This window comes from Castor canadensis, chromosome 7 (assembly GCF_047511655.1).
Source record: "Castor canadensis chromosome 7, mCasCan1.hap1v2, whole genome shotgun sequence".
NCBI classification, from domain to species: domain Eukaryota; kingdom Metazoa; phylum Chordata; class Mammalia; order Rodentia; family Castoridae; genus Castor; species Castor canadensis.
In genome coordinates this window covers 88819609-88833164 of record NC_133392.1, presented here as the reverse complement: position 1 = coordinate 88833164, position 13556 = coordinate 88819609, and the positions used below count along the sequence as shown (strand labels likewise).

Genomic DNA, 13556 nt, shown 5'->3' with positions numbered 1-13556 from the left:
GGGATATAAGTTGGAGAGACTAAAGCTTTCTAAAACCATTGGCTCTGGTTGGAGAAGAATTGATTCTTCTCAATTAAAAACAGGCAAAATAAAGCCAGAGCATTTTTTAAAGAAGAAAAATAGGAGCTTCATTTAACAAATTGAATGAATAACATATCCAAATTATATGGTATGAAAAGAATTTTTTTATGTGAGTCTGTTATTTCTACACCACGAGACTATGTGTAAATTGATCCTGTCTTTATAAAAGTATGTATTTATGTTTTTAAAAGAAAACAACATGCAGTCTTCTTGCTGCTCATTTTTTCACTTACTCTCTTGAAAACCATGGCATCATAATCTGATTGATACAAGTGATTTTTTTTTTTTTTTGGACGGGGAAGGGTCTCACTGTGTAACCCACATTGACCTTGAACTCCTCCTGCCTCAGTTTCCTGGGTACTGGGATTATAGGCATGTACCACCAAGCTTGGTTGGTATAAGTGATTCATAAAGACTATTTTGTTTCACATTAGCTTTATTTTTTATTGTATTAAATCTTCTCTGTAGAAAGAACAATTCAGTTCTTGCCAGATTCATAATTATAGTGAATATTAATCCCAAACTAAAGCCTACTCTTTTTCTTTACCTGATTTTGTCATTAGAAACTGAAAAACTACTAGAAGAACTCTTCTCATTCTCTTTTGTATGCCTCTGGAAGTCTTTTATTTATTTAGTTTTTTAATTAGGACCTTTGTTGACCAAAGACTCTTTGCCATTTACCCTCAATTTGTATGGCTTTGATTATTAATATATACTATGAGCTACGTGCAATGTCTGGGTGTATTGTAGGCTAACAGACTTGTCTGTGATTAATTTGAATTACAGTTTTAAAACATACTACAGATTAGTAACGTCATAGCCTGAAAATAATGCAGCTGTTGTGGTGAGAGAATTATGATTGTTTGGTCATCTGAGCATGTGAAAAACCATCTAAAATACCAAAAAAGTTTTGTACTTAAAAGGATGATACTGACTTCATAATTAAACAGCCTTTCAAATAGGAGCAACTGCAATCCCTTTGCAAGACAGTGTCATATCTATTTGTCAAGCCTTATCTTTGTTTTATTGATTTTTTTTGGTAATGTTTTTATGGCTAGTTTCTTGAGCGAATTGAACATACTAACTAAAGATTATTTTCTAGCTAAGTTTTTTTTACCACCAAGCTACATACCAAGCCCCATTCCCTTTTGAGAGTTCTTTGCCTAAAAGGTGAAATCTTTTTTGTTTTTCCTTTTTTTTGGTGGGACTGGGGTTTGAACTCAGGGCTTTTCACTTGCAAATCAGGCCCTTTAGTGCTTGGGCCACATCTCCACTCCATTTTGCTCTGGTTACTTTGGAGATGTGGGTGTTGGAAAGTATTTGCCCAGGCTGACCTTGAACCATGATTCTCCATACCTCATCCTCCCAAGTGATAGAGTAATAATGTCGCCATTTTGTGAATTGCAACCAAAATGGCAGCCCTGTCCCTTAGCAGAAATGTCGGGCTCTAAGACAGCCCCACCCCTACCAGAGACTACTCGCTAAGCCGCGCCTAGCCCAGAGTCTGTGCTGCACCATCTTTCCCCGGCCAGCCTGGCAGTTTGAGCCTGCCATTAAACTTTGCTCTTGGATGTGAGCCTTTTCTCCTGAGCTTTCTTTGTGAGCGGCGTTTTTCCTAACACCAAGTAGCTAGGATTGCACATTTGGTGCCTGGCTAAAGGTAAAATTTTTTCATTGAAATTACTGATTCCTAGAGGTTTTTCACATAGCAAATTTTTATCTTTATTTGCCTTTTTAAAATTGTGAAAAATATACATAACATAAAAATTATTTTTTAACTAGCTTTAATACAGGTCTGTGATATTAAGTACACTCTAGGGTTATGCATCCATCATCACTTTCTGTTTCCAGAATTTTCCATCATGTCAAACTGAAACTGTATCCATTAAACAGTAACCACATTTTTCCTTCCCCATAGCCAGTATTTATCTTTTTGTTTCTGATTTTTTCACTTAGCACAGTATCTTCAAGTTTCATTCATATTGTAGCATGTATCAGAATTTCATTACTTTTTAAGGCTGAACAATGTTACGGTGTATGTACATATCAGGTTTTGTTTATCCATTCATCTAATACCTAGTATTCCTAACCCTATAAGGGTGGATATTATAGAGAACTGAAGCCTAGCAATGTTACCTAGTTTTTCCAAAGTCACAGTTCATACATATGTTTGAGATTTTTTTTAAAAATGGTTATTAAGAAACTGAAGAGGATTGGGACTGTGCCTCAAGTGGTAGGGCACTGAGTGTAAGGTCCTGCCGAATTAAGACCACGCCACATGTGGAAAGGAAGGATTTATTAAGATCCAGACTGCATGGCTGCATCCCCCCCACCCCCCAGGTCAGGGAGCAGCAACTTGGGTGAATTGGGTAGTGGGCTTTATAGGAAGGGCCAAGCCATGGGGGAGGGAGAGAGTCTCTGGTCTCTGATTATCTGCGATCACCAGATGGAACAGGTCAACATGCCTGGCTAGTTGAGTAACTGGAAGTTCCTAAGCTGTTTTGCAAGCCGAGAAACAATCAGGCAGGGAGAAACAAGCAGTCATAAATCAGGGGGTCTGGTTTTAAGGTGTAGCCTCGGGTCCTTCTGCCCGCCCCAAGAACACCAGGGACCTAACATTCCAGCCTTTTGTTGGTATTATGGGTGCCGATCAGTCTAGATCAGTCTAGCTGCTTTGTGCTGAGTGGGGGCATCGTTAAAGGGGCTTTAGCTGGAATTTGGAAATTTGTGAGGTCCCCAGGGGCAGAGGTTGATGGTTTGTCCCAGGCTTCATTTGCAGACAAGGCCAGTTGTTGGGAGAAGGTTGTAGTAGCATCTGGTGGGAAATCTGTCTGCTGAGTTCCCCTAGGTGATCCTGGAGGCATCTAGGGTTAAAGAGCATTTTTTTGGTTTAAGGGTTTGTATTTCCATAGCATCATTACATATGCAGCTGTGTTTCTTTCTATAGTAGCCTCTGTATGGACCTAACAGATCGTATCACCAAAGGAAGGAAGCAGGGAAGTAGTATGCATGCTCCCAGAATTAGGCCACTGCCCCCACCAGTGTTTTAAATCCACCTATGGCAGAAAACCATCTGTCCCTGTGTCTAATCAGATGGCTTGAGTACAGTAGAATTTACAGGGTTACAAGTGCCTTGGCTGCAGTTAGGGGAAGTAGTGCCTTTTTGAAGGAGGGCTAAATGTGTAGCCCCGTCCCATGTGGCCCATGAAACACAACTCCAATAAGGGCAAAAATGATAACCCTCATTATTACACGGCCAGGAGTTGTCTCCCCGGCACATATACTTCTCATTTGTTATATAAGTCCTTTCCCAACCCAGGCCCCCACAGCCACAGCCTGTACCTCCACATAGTTTGTCTATGGCTGCACAAGCATCAAATAATGACAGTGGTTTTTTTCAGGATTGAACACCTGGGTGTGAGTAACAATGTTCCCAGTGAGATGGCCACTCCTGAGTTCTAACCATTGCTCCACAGGACAATAAGTGGGGTTGAAGCAGGTAAATTGATTATTATGGGAGCACACTTGATAGACAGTGTGATTGTGAGTGCATGACCCGATAAGAGACCCTGCACAGAAATAGTTTAAGTGTGGAACAGTAAAGTCTTAGTAACAATACTTCCTGACTGCACAATGCGCATGCATGGGTTACAGGAGGAGGATTTCTGGGCTGTGAAGGGAAAGCAGATCAAGAGCCAGATGAGGACTAAGAGCTTATGCAGGAGTGGAAGAGGGAGAGAGTTTGTAGGGGAGGTGTAGCCACGTGGGGCCCAGCAGTACGCAAGAGTACTCATCCTTTCTTGTAGTGGAAGAGTCTGAAGTTGGTGGGCAATGTTTTATCCTTGAGAGGTGCTGTCACTGGGGGATCCTGTTGAGCTTGACAGCAGTGGGCATTGTGAGGATGACCAGATGAGGGCCAGTCCACCGAGGTCCCAGCGTAGAGGGTCGAAGATCCTTGAGGAGAGCAAGATCCCCTGGTTTAATTAAAATTGTGACAGGGCTCTCTGAGGGGTAGGGCAGTATCCGGTCTGCCCATTCTCTGAGAAGTTCCCAGAGGAGGTTAAGATAAGGTAGATAAAAGGTGTCTGCTAAAGGCTGCATATTTTTTGGGGGGGATCCAGATTCTGTGAAATCCTGTAACTCCCAAGAAAGCTTTAAGCTACTTTTATGGTATGGGGGAGTAGGAAACGGAGGATTGGGTTGATTTACTCATGACTTAGGGAGTGAGTCTGTCCCTTTAAGAACACATCTAGGTAGGTGACCTGAGGGAGACATAATTGAACCTTCTCTTTAGAGACTTTGTATCCCCAGAGGCCAGAAAGTTTTAAAAAGGACTCAGTTGCCCTGCAGATGAGGGCCATTGTGGCTCTGCATTGAAGAAGGGTGGCCTCTGGGTAGTACCAATCTAATAAGTCTTTGATTAGGGTTTGTCCACAAAGATGTGGGCTGTCTTTAAATTCTAGTGGCAAAACTAACCAAGTTAGTTGCTATGAAGCATTTGTGGGACCTTTAAAGGCAAATAGAGGCTGACTGTCAGAATGCAGGTTAAATGGAACACTTTTGGATAAAAGAGAGCTTTAGCTCATTATTTAACTTTGTAAAAGTTTGTATCATATTTAGATAAATATAGACACAGAACACAGTTATAAGGTGGTTATTTAAGAGACCTTTGCATAAGCAAATAGGTAAATGAACTCTGATTTAGTAGTACTTCAAGCTTGACAAGATCAACAGAAAACACAAGTCGTATAACAGTTTTTTTTTGTAGATGTTACTCAGAACAGAATAATATTAAGATAGCCCTATTATTTTATGGACATAGAGAATTAGATTTTAGTTTGACATGACCTTAAAAATCTTTTAGGCAACTCTTAGGTCATAGGCAACTTTAACTTCATCACACACTGAAGCTTTTATTATATACTTTTAAAACTTACTCAGACCTTAATACAACATACTAAACCCTTTGATGGTTTGTCCTCATCTCTCCTATTTGAAACAATCTTTAGGACAAACCCTTCTTTACTAGATCCTTTCTCATCCAAAAAACCATTCCTTTTTCTTTCAACTTCTCAAAAATACATTTAATACCTATCTGCATCCTTTTCTAGTTATTTACTTTGTAACTTGTATTTTAAAATTAACTGTTATAAAAATTTTAATTTTAAATAAAATTGTTTTTCCTTTTTGGCTGGTGGATGAGACTGTCCGCCCCCACCATGGAGATCTGTGAAGGATAAAGCTTACCTGAGAAGTCAGGTAGCACCAAGTAGGTGATTGAGGACTACCTGCTACTTGGATGGTTACCCTGAGGTCCTCTGGGGTGATCTTGTAGAGGGCCGAGGTTCCAGCGCCACATCAGTCTTCTGCCACCAGGCCCAAGAGGTCCGTGAGGCCTCACTCTGTCGAGAGTGGGAGTGGGAGACTGACCTACCTTCCAGAGACAAAGAGGGGCAGTCGTCCTTCCAGTGCCCATTCTGGCCACATTGTGGACAGGGTCCTGGCGGTGGGTGAGGTGAAGGGCAGTGTTTTGCCCAGTGTCCCATCTGGTTGCACTTGAAGCAGGCCTCTGGCGGTATGTGTTGTCCGGCCTGTCTCGAAGTTGGAGGAGGTGGCCTCAGGGCAGCCGCCAAGAGCTGGGCCTTTCACTGGTCTCAGACCTCATCTCAGTTATTAAATACCTTAAATGCCATTTTCACAAGATCTCCCTAGGGGGTTTGAGGGCCACCCTCTGACTGTTTAAGTTTTCTTCGAATATCAGGGAAGGATTGGGAAATAAAATGAGAGTTGAGAATAATTGGGTTAGGAATTTAAATTCTTTAATATAGGCGACTGAGTCATTAGAAAAGGAGCCAAGTAGCAGGTGGGGAGGAGAAGTGTGAGGGTGTAGCACGGGCTGAGGGCAAGGCTGGTGGTGTTGGTTCCTGAGGAGCCGATGGCTCAAGATCAATAGTGACTACTGTAGAAGGGAAATAGGGTGGCTGTTTGGGAGAGCCAGCAGGGGTGGAAGAAGGAGGGTCTGAGTCATGGGAGGATGAGGTGGGAGAGGAGATTGATGTAGAGTACTGGCAGGAGGAGTTGGGAGGTGGGCAGACAAAGCCTGTGAGGTCACAAGTATGAGTTTAGTGGGAGGGAGAGACAGAGACTTTGAGGGGGTTTTATCACTGGCAAGGAGTATTTGAACAGCGTTACAAGACTGGAGCAGGGAGGGTTGAAAGCAGAGAGAGAGGAAAGCTTGGACAAATGGAATTTCGGATCACTTGGCGTTGCGATGGTAGAAATTGTCAAGACCTAGAAGTGTGTGAAAATCAGAAGTACCATTTTCGGGCCATTGTGAATGATTGTCTAGCTTGTACCGAGGCCAAATGGTGTTGGAGTAATAAATCAGTCGCTTAGGTTTTATATTGTCTTGGGAGACCAAGGGGGAGGGTGCGGAGAAGGCATCCCAGTGGACATGTCTAATGTAGAGTAGGAGGTCCCCACAATGTAGAAGAGAGAGGGAGAGCAAGAGAGAGAGCAAGGCAGGTGCCTTGGTGAGTTTTCTCTTCAGGCCAATATAGATCTAGGTCAAGATCTAGCCTCCCTTATGTGACTCAGGCAAGGGGAGCAGAATCATCCGGTTGCCTTTTGGTCAAAGTAAGCTGGAGGGGCTGTTGAGCTCTCACCCTAGGCAGAGGAAAGGAAAATAAGGAGGGAGAGCAAGAGAGAGTGGGAGTGTCACCAGGACGGGTTCCCAAGGGCAGGCGTTCCCGTGCTAAGTGGTGGGCACCCCAGCGGGCGGGAAGAGAGGCATACCTGGCATAGCACTACGACTTCTGGACCAGGTCCAGGTAGCCCCGGCAGGAGGGTGACACCAAGTCTGAGGAGTAGGTCAGGTGGAGAGCAGTGGAAGAGAAAGGCTAATGATGGATGGAAAAGCTGGCAAGGCAGTAAGGCCCGAAATCCACCGTCCGGAGGCATGAGGGGTCAATTCAGCAGTCTGGGTTCAGGAGAGGGCAGGGCACAAAGGCCAAGGGAGCAGCCCTGGGCTGGAGCATCCTGTTAACCTCTCCGAGGTTTTGGCACCAGACGTAAGGTACTGCTGAATTAAGACCACACTGTTAGGGTCCGAGAATCCTATTCCTCCGAGAGACAGAGAGTCACGCGTGAATGCAATCAACAAAGCAGAGTTTATTGAGCTGGCAAGCCAGGGTCAAGCTCCCACACAGACACACAGGTCCGATTGGGCAGACAAGACCCCGAGCCTCTTTAGGGAAGATCTTATATAGGCCCCTACCAGCCGTTACAGCAAAAGCCCGCACAGTACATAGCCAATGAGTTTGTAACACCACATACATTTCCAGCCTATCCATTTAAGAGTACATTACTTCTTAGCCTATAGATTCAAGGGTCAGTATTCGCGCACACGGTTACATTTAGCAAGAAGGCAGGGCACATCTTGCACGTACTTCTAGTCGTCTTTCACAATCTGCTCACATTCCTCACATTCCACCTGCCCCCATCCTGTTTATCTTATCCTGCACGGGGCATCCTGTGCTGGCTTTACTGGTTTCTGCTATGAGGATCTGCTGGGGCAAAGGGCATATCCTTTCATTGCCCCCTTTTCTTTGGGCTATATTGAGGAATCATTCTCAAGGGGATGAAGAGCCTGGTATTGTTGGCGGAGGACCAGAAGTTGGACAGTGTTAATTCGGTTTTTGATGAAAGTCACAAGTCGGTTTAGAATACAAGGTCCTATTGTTAGAGTAGAGACTGATTGTCGCACACGCCTCAAGGTAAAAAGGGCTCCTGGATGATTTGTTTTGTAGAGTCTGACTCCCCAGGATTTACCCAATTCCCAATTTGTCGCCTTTTTTCCTAAATCAGTGAAATTTATCATAATGGGATTACAATTGGGGGGAGTTGGGCATCCCTTATTTATAGGTCTAGGTTGGTGGTATGTAATACCAGATTGAGAGACTCTACTTAACTGAATAAGGTTCCCCTGTTTGGGGGGTGGCCACCATATGTCCCCTGAGCTCTCACAACCCCATGACTTACAATAATAGTCTGCGATTCCTCCACATTTTTTTCTGTGGTTGGGTTGGGGAGCGGGGCAGACATAGAAGTAACTTTGGCGCAAATCCCATTGTCCCCTGCCAGTGAATAACGCCCTTAAGTCAAAGTATAATTCTGGGAACCAGATGCTGGGAGGGGTCACCTTGGAGGTCTGGTTAAGAATGTCTCCTGTGGATACATCTACAATCATCCAGGTCAGGTTAAAAGGTTGATGTGGATTTGTATGCCCCAAGCAAGTGGTGGACAGGGTTAGAAAAAGGAATAAGGTTACCGAGGTCCAGTTTGCTGAAGTTTGAGTTTGAAGGAATTGTCCTTGTGGTGGGACACCCTTCTTGTTGGCAGGAAGTCTTCCTTCACAGCTACCGGGTCTGCTGGTCTGATGTGGGTGTAGTGGACCCAGGTGATGATCCCATTCTAGGAGGGCTGCGGAGCATCTGGGGTGTTTTCATTTTCCGGAGCATCCCGTATCAGCCGGAGCTTGAGTGGATTTGTGGGATGCTGTTGTGCGGTCCAATTTCCCTGCTCCTCCTGAGGACGTGCCCATCTCACATGGGAGTGGTGTACCCATGGTGCAATTCCATCGACCTTGAGGGCGGTGGGGGTAGTAAGCAGTACAACATAAGGTCCTTTCCATCTAGGCTCTAGGGTTTTGGACTGATGCCTTTTAACCCATACCATGTCACCCGGGACTATGCCATGTTCCGGAGTCGGGACCCTCTCAGTAGTATGTTACGCTTGAATTAAGGGCCATATTTGTTGTTGCACCTTAGCTAGAGCCTGTAGCATAGTCAGGTAATTTGGGGCCAGATCACCTAGTCCCGGGCTTAAGATCCTTTGAATGATGGGGGGTGGAGCCCCATACAGGATCTCAAAGGGGGTTAGCCCATGGACATAAGGGGAGTTCTGGACTCAGAAGATGGCCAAGGGAAGGAGCGTCACCCAATCACCGCCAGTCTCCAGGGCCAATTTGGCTAAAGTCTCCTTTAGTGTCCTATTCATCCTTTCTACTTGCCCTGAGCTCTGGGGGTTATATTCACAATGTAGTTTCCAATTGGCCCCCATAGCCTGGGCTAGTCCCTGCAGGACTTTACTAACAAAAGCCGGACCGTTATCTGACCCAATTGCCTCAGGCACCCCATACCTGGGTATGATTTCCTCTAGTAAGGCTTTTGCCACTACCTGACTCGTCTCCCTCTTTGTAGGAAATACCTCCACCCAGCCCGAAAAGGTATCTATGAACACTAGCAAATATTTGTACCCAAACTTCCCTGGTTTTACTTCAGTAAAGTCCACTTCCCAGCTTCTTCCCGGGGCCCTCCCCCGTTCCCGAATACCTGTGTGGTGCCCCTCCCTTCGTCCTGGTTTCATAGCTGTACAGCTAGCACAATCCTCCACAATTTGACGGATGGCTGCAGTCTGGTTCGGAAATCGGAGTTGTGCAGATGTCAGCAAGTCTAGCAACTTTCTCCGCCCCAAGTGGGTGGACTTATGTAAGTTAGCTAACAGGAATTGGCCAAGTTTCTCGGGCAGGATTAGCTTGCCTTCCAAGTCGCTTCTCCATTCATCCTCCTTTTTTTAGTGAGGGAGTGGGCTGTCATCCAAGTGAAATCCTCCGAGGAGTACTCTGGTCGGGGAGGTAGCGAAGGGAGCTCGGGGACAGGCACATCTATAGCCGCGACCACGGAGGGACTCACCATGGCTGCTCTCCTAGCTTCTTGATCCGCCCTGTTGTTACCGACAGCTTCCAGAGTCTTGGCAGACTGATGGCCTGGGACATACATCACTGCCACTGCCTTTGGTTTTTCCACTGCTATTAATAGACGCTGGACTTCGGCCAGGTTTTTTAAGCCTTTCCCTTCTGCTATGCGAAATCCCCTTTCGCGATAGATGGCTCCATGGACGTGGATGGTATCGAAAGCATAGCGGCTATTGGTGTAGATATTGACTCGTTTTCCTTCTGCCCTTTCTAGGGCCTCGGCCAAGGCAATTAATTCTGCCTTTTGGGCTGAGGTTCCGGGTGGGAGGGCGCTGCTCCATACCATGTTTCCTTCTTGGTCGACCACTGCTGCCCCTGCCCTTCGGACTCCATTTTGGACAAAACTGCTTCCATCAGTGTACCAGTTTAATTTACAGCTGGACAGTGGGTTGTCCTTTAGGTCAACCCGTACCTGGGTAACTTCGGAGAGGAACTCCTTGCAGTCATGGACAGGTGTCTGTAGTTCCGGGTTGGGCAACAGGGTGGCAGGGTTCAGAGTTACAGGATCTGTGAAGGTGATCTGAGGGGAATCCAGCAAGAGCCCCTGGTAGTGGGTGAGCCTGGCATTCGTCATCCATTTCCCAGGGGGTTGTTTAAGGACTCCCTCCACCGGGTGAGGGGCCGTGACCCGGAGGGCCTGTCCAAAGGTTAATTTGTCTGCTTCTGTCACTAACATGGCAACAGCCGCTATGATGCGGAGGCAGGGGGGCCATCCTGGTGCTACTGCGTCTAATTTCTTGGAAAGATATGCCACGGGTCTCTTCCAGGGACCTAACTGTTGGGTCAGGACTCCTTTGGCTACCCCCTTTTTTTCATCCACAAACAGAGTGAACGATTTTGTGGGGTCTGGTAGGGTCAAGGCAGGGGCCTGGAGAAGGGCGGCCTTTAGCTGGTCAGAGGCCCGCTGTTGTTCCTCTCCCCACCTCCAATCCGGAGCCTCTTTGGTGGCCTCATATAGGGGTCTGGCTATCTCCACAAATCCCGGAATCCAGAGTCTACAGAACCCTGCGGAGCCCAGGAACTCTCTCACTCCCCTAGTGGATGTGGGGGGTGGAATAGTCAAAATAGTCTGTTTCATGGCATCAGTCAGCCATCTTGCCCCATCTGCGATCCGATAACCCAGATATGTCACTGACCTTTCACAGATGTGGGTCTTCTTGGCACTCGCCCGATATCCCAGCTCACCTAACTCCGTTAGCAGGTGTTCAGTAGCCTCGCTGCACTCCTCTCGGGTTTCTGCCGCTAACAGTAAGTCATCAACGTACTGTAGTAGAGTGACTCACGGGTGACTCCGGCGAAAGGGCTCCAGGTCCTGGCTCAGGGCCTCGTTAAACAGGGTGGGAGAAATTTTAAATCCTTGTGGCAGTCTGGTCCAAATGAGCTGTCTGGTCCGGCCCCCATCCTCTTGCCATTCGAATGCAAATAGCGGCTGGCTGATTTCTCACAATGGAATGCTGAAGAAAGCATCTTTCAAATCAAGGGTTGTATACCATACTTGTGAGGGCGGTAGGTGACTGAGCAAGGTATAGGGATTCGGTACAGTGGGATGAATGTCCTCCGCCCGCTCATTTACCTTTCGCAGGTCTTGCACAGGCCTATAGTCCCCGATTCCCGGCTTTTGGACGGGGAGCAGAGGAGTATTCCAGGCGGACCGACAAGGCCGCAGTACTCCTTCCTTTATTAGCCTGCGGATATGAGGGGCTATGCCTCTTCGAGCCTCTTTGGGCATAGGATACTGTTTTACCCGAATGGGAAGAGCGGAAGCCTTCAATTGTATAACTACAGGAGGGAGGTGTTTGGCGAGGCCAATTCCCGCAGTCTCTGCCCAGGCTGTGGGAAACCTTTTTAGCCATTGGGCTATGTCCCCTCCTGGCTCCTGTCGGCTCTCAAACAGTCGATATTCGTCAGCCAATGATAGGGACAGGACGTGTATCGGGCTCCCTTCCCGATCAGTCACAATTATTTCATCTGGTTCAAAATAGATACGGGCCCCTACTTTGGTGAGCAGGTCCCGTCCGAGCAAGGGAGTGGGGCTCTCAGGGATGACCAGGAAGGAGTGTGTGACCTGGTGTTTTCCTAAGTCTACCTTTCTTTTGGTAGTCCATGAGCATAACTGTGTACCCGTGGCCCCCTGAACGACACTTGTTCGTTCCTTGTTCAAAGGTCCACATGCCTTGTTTAAGACCGAATACTGGGCGCCAGTATCCACCATGAACCCCATCGGCTTCCCCTCCACACATACAGTTACCCAAGACTCGGGGAGGGGGTCCGAGCCCTGTCTCCCTCAGTCCTCTTCTCCGGCTAGAAGGACTCTGGCCTGCTCCACTGCTCGTTCCCTTTCCCTCTTACCTCCCGGTCTCCTACCAAACCCTCTTCTTCCCTTTAACTTAGGGCACTCTCTCTTCCAATGCCCAGTTTCCTTACAGTAAAAACAGTGTTCCTTATCCGGGGTCCTGGCGTGGCCCCCTTCCCTGGGTTGGTCCTGGACACTCGCTAGGAAAATACAGGCCATTTCTCTTTGTTGCTTTCGGTTCTCTTTAGCCTGGAAGTCCCTGTCCTCCTTTCTCAATTTCTCCTGGGCCTCCCTGTCTTCCTTTCTCCGCCTTTCCTCCCTTTCTTCTGGAGTTTCCCTTGCGGTAAAGACCTTCTCTGCTATCTGTAACATTTCCCTAATGGTTATCTCCCCTAAGTTTTCCTGTTTGTTGAGTTTTCTCCTAATGTCTGGAGCTGCCTGATTAATGAATGAGAATACCACAGCAGACCGGTGGATCTCCGCCTCGGGGTCAGTAGGGGTGTACTGACGGTATGCCTCATAGAGGCGCTCTAAGAAACCGGCTGGGCTTTCATTTTCCCCTTGGACAACTGCCTCTACCTTTGCAAAGTTGGTGGGCCTCCTAGCGGCCGCTCGGAGACCTGCCATAAGAGTCTGGTGGTAGATTTGGAGACGCTCCCTACCTTCTGTGGTACCGAAATCCCAATCAGGGCGGCGTAGGGGGAAGGCCTCGTCTATGGCCAGTTGGAGGGTTGTGGGTCTCCCGTTGTCCCCCAAGACGTTCTTTCTAGCTTTGTGGAGGATGCGCTCCCGCTCCTCCGTCATAAAAAGAGTATTGAGCAGCTGGTGACAGTCATCCCATGTGGGGCGGTGTGTATGCATGACGGACTCCAGGAGATCTATGAGACACTTAGGGTCTTCTGAAAAGGGTGGGTTCTGCGTCCTCCAGTTATATAGATCACTGGAGGAGAAGGGCCAGTACTGAAACTGTTGCCCCCCTCCCGGTCCTCCTTGGCCTACCGTCCGGATTGGAAATGTGGGGACAGTTTCCTCCCCATGTGTTGATGAGGAGGGCCCATCTTCTCCCTCCCTCTCCCGGACCCCTCGGGGGCAGAGTCTTTGACCCATTCCTCCTCCGGCCGTCGGTCCTGTTGAGGAGGATGAGGAAATTTCCTCCTCCGGAGCACTGGCCTGACCAGGGGGAGTCACGTATGGAGGCGGCTGATCTTCCTCTACCCCCGCGAGGGATGGCTAAAGGGGGGAACTCTCCGGTAAGACTGGGGGTGGTAAAGAGGGTGTCCTATTTTGAGGACTGGTCAGGGAGGGAAGGGGAGGTTTCTCTTCCTCTTTTATGACCAAGGCAGGCGTGACTGGTGTTTTAGCCCCGGG

General features: G+C 47.5%; 2 protein-coding genes across 6 annotated transcripts in view; one reads left to right on the top strand and one right to left on the bottom strand.

Moving 5' to 3' along the window:
• Nucleotides 1-13556, top strand: part of LOC109682068 (heparan sulfate 2-O-sulfotransferase 1) — a 169333-nt gene that overhangs the window by 51018 nt on the left and 104759 nt on the right. The gene's annotated exons all lie outside the window — the stretch shown is intronic.
• Nucleotides 7193-10973, bottom strand: LOC141424854 (uncharacterized). Its single transcript, XM_074079507.1, has 2 exons — nt 9474-10973; nt 7193-8724 (listed from the first exon to the last, which is right to left on the bottom strand). The coding sequence occupies exon 1, from the start codon at nt 10971-10973 to the stop codon at nt 9672-9674; it is 1302 nt and encodes a 433-aa protein (XP_073935608.1). The 3' UTR covers nt 7193-8724; nt 9474-9671.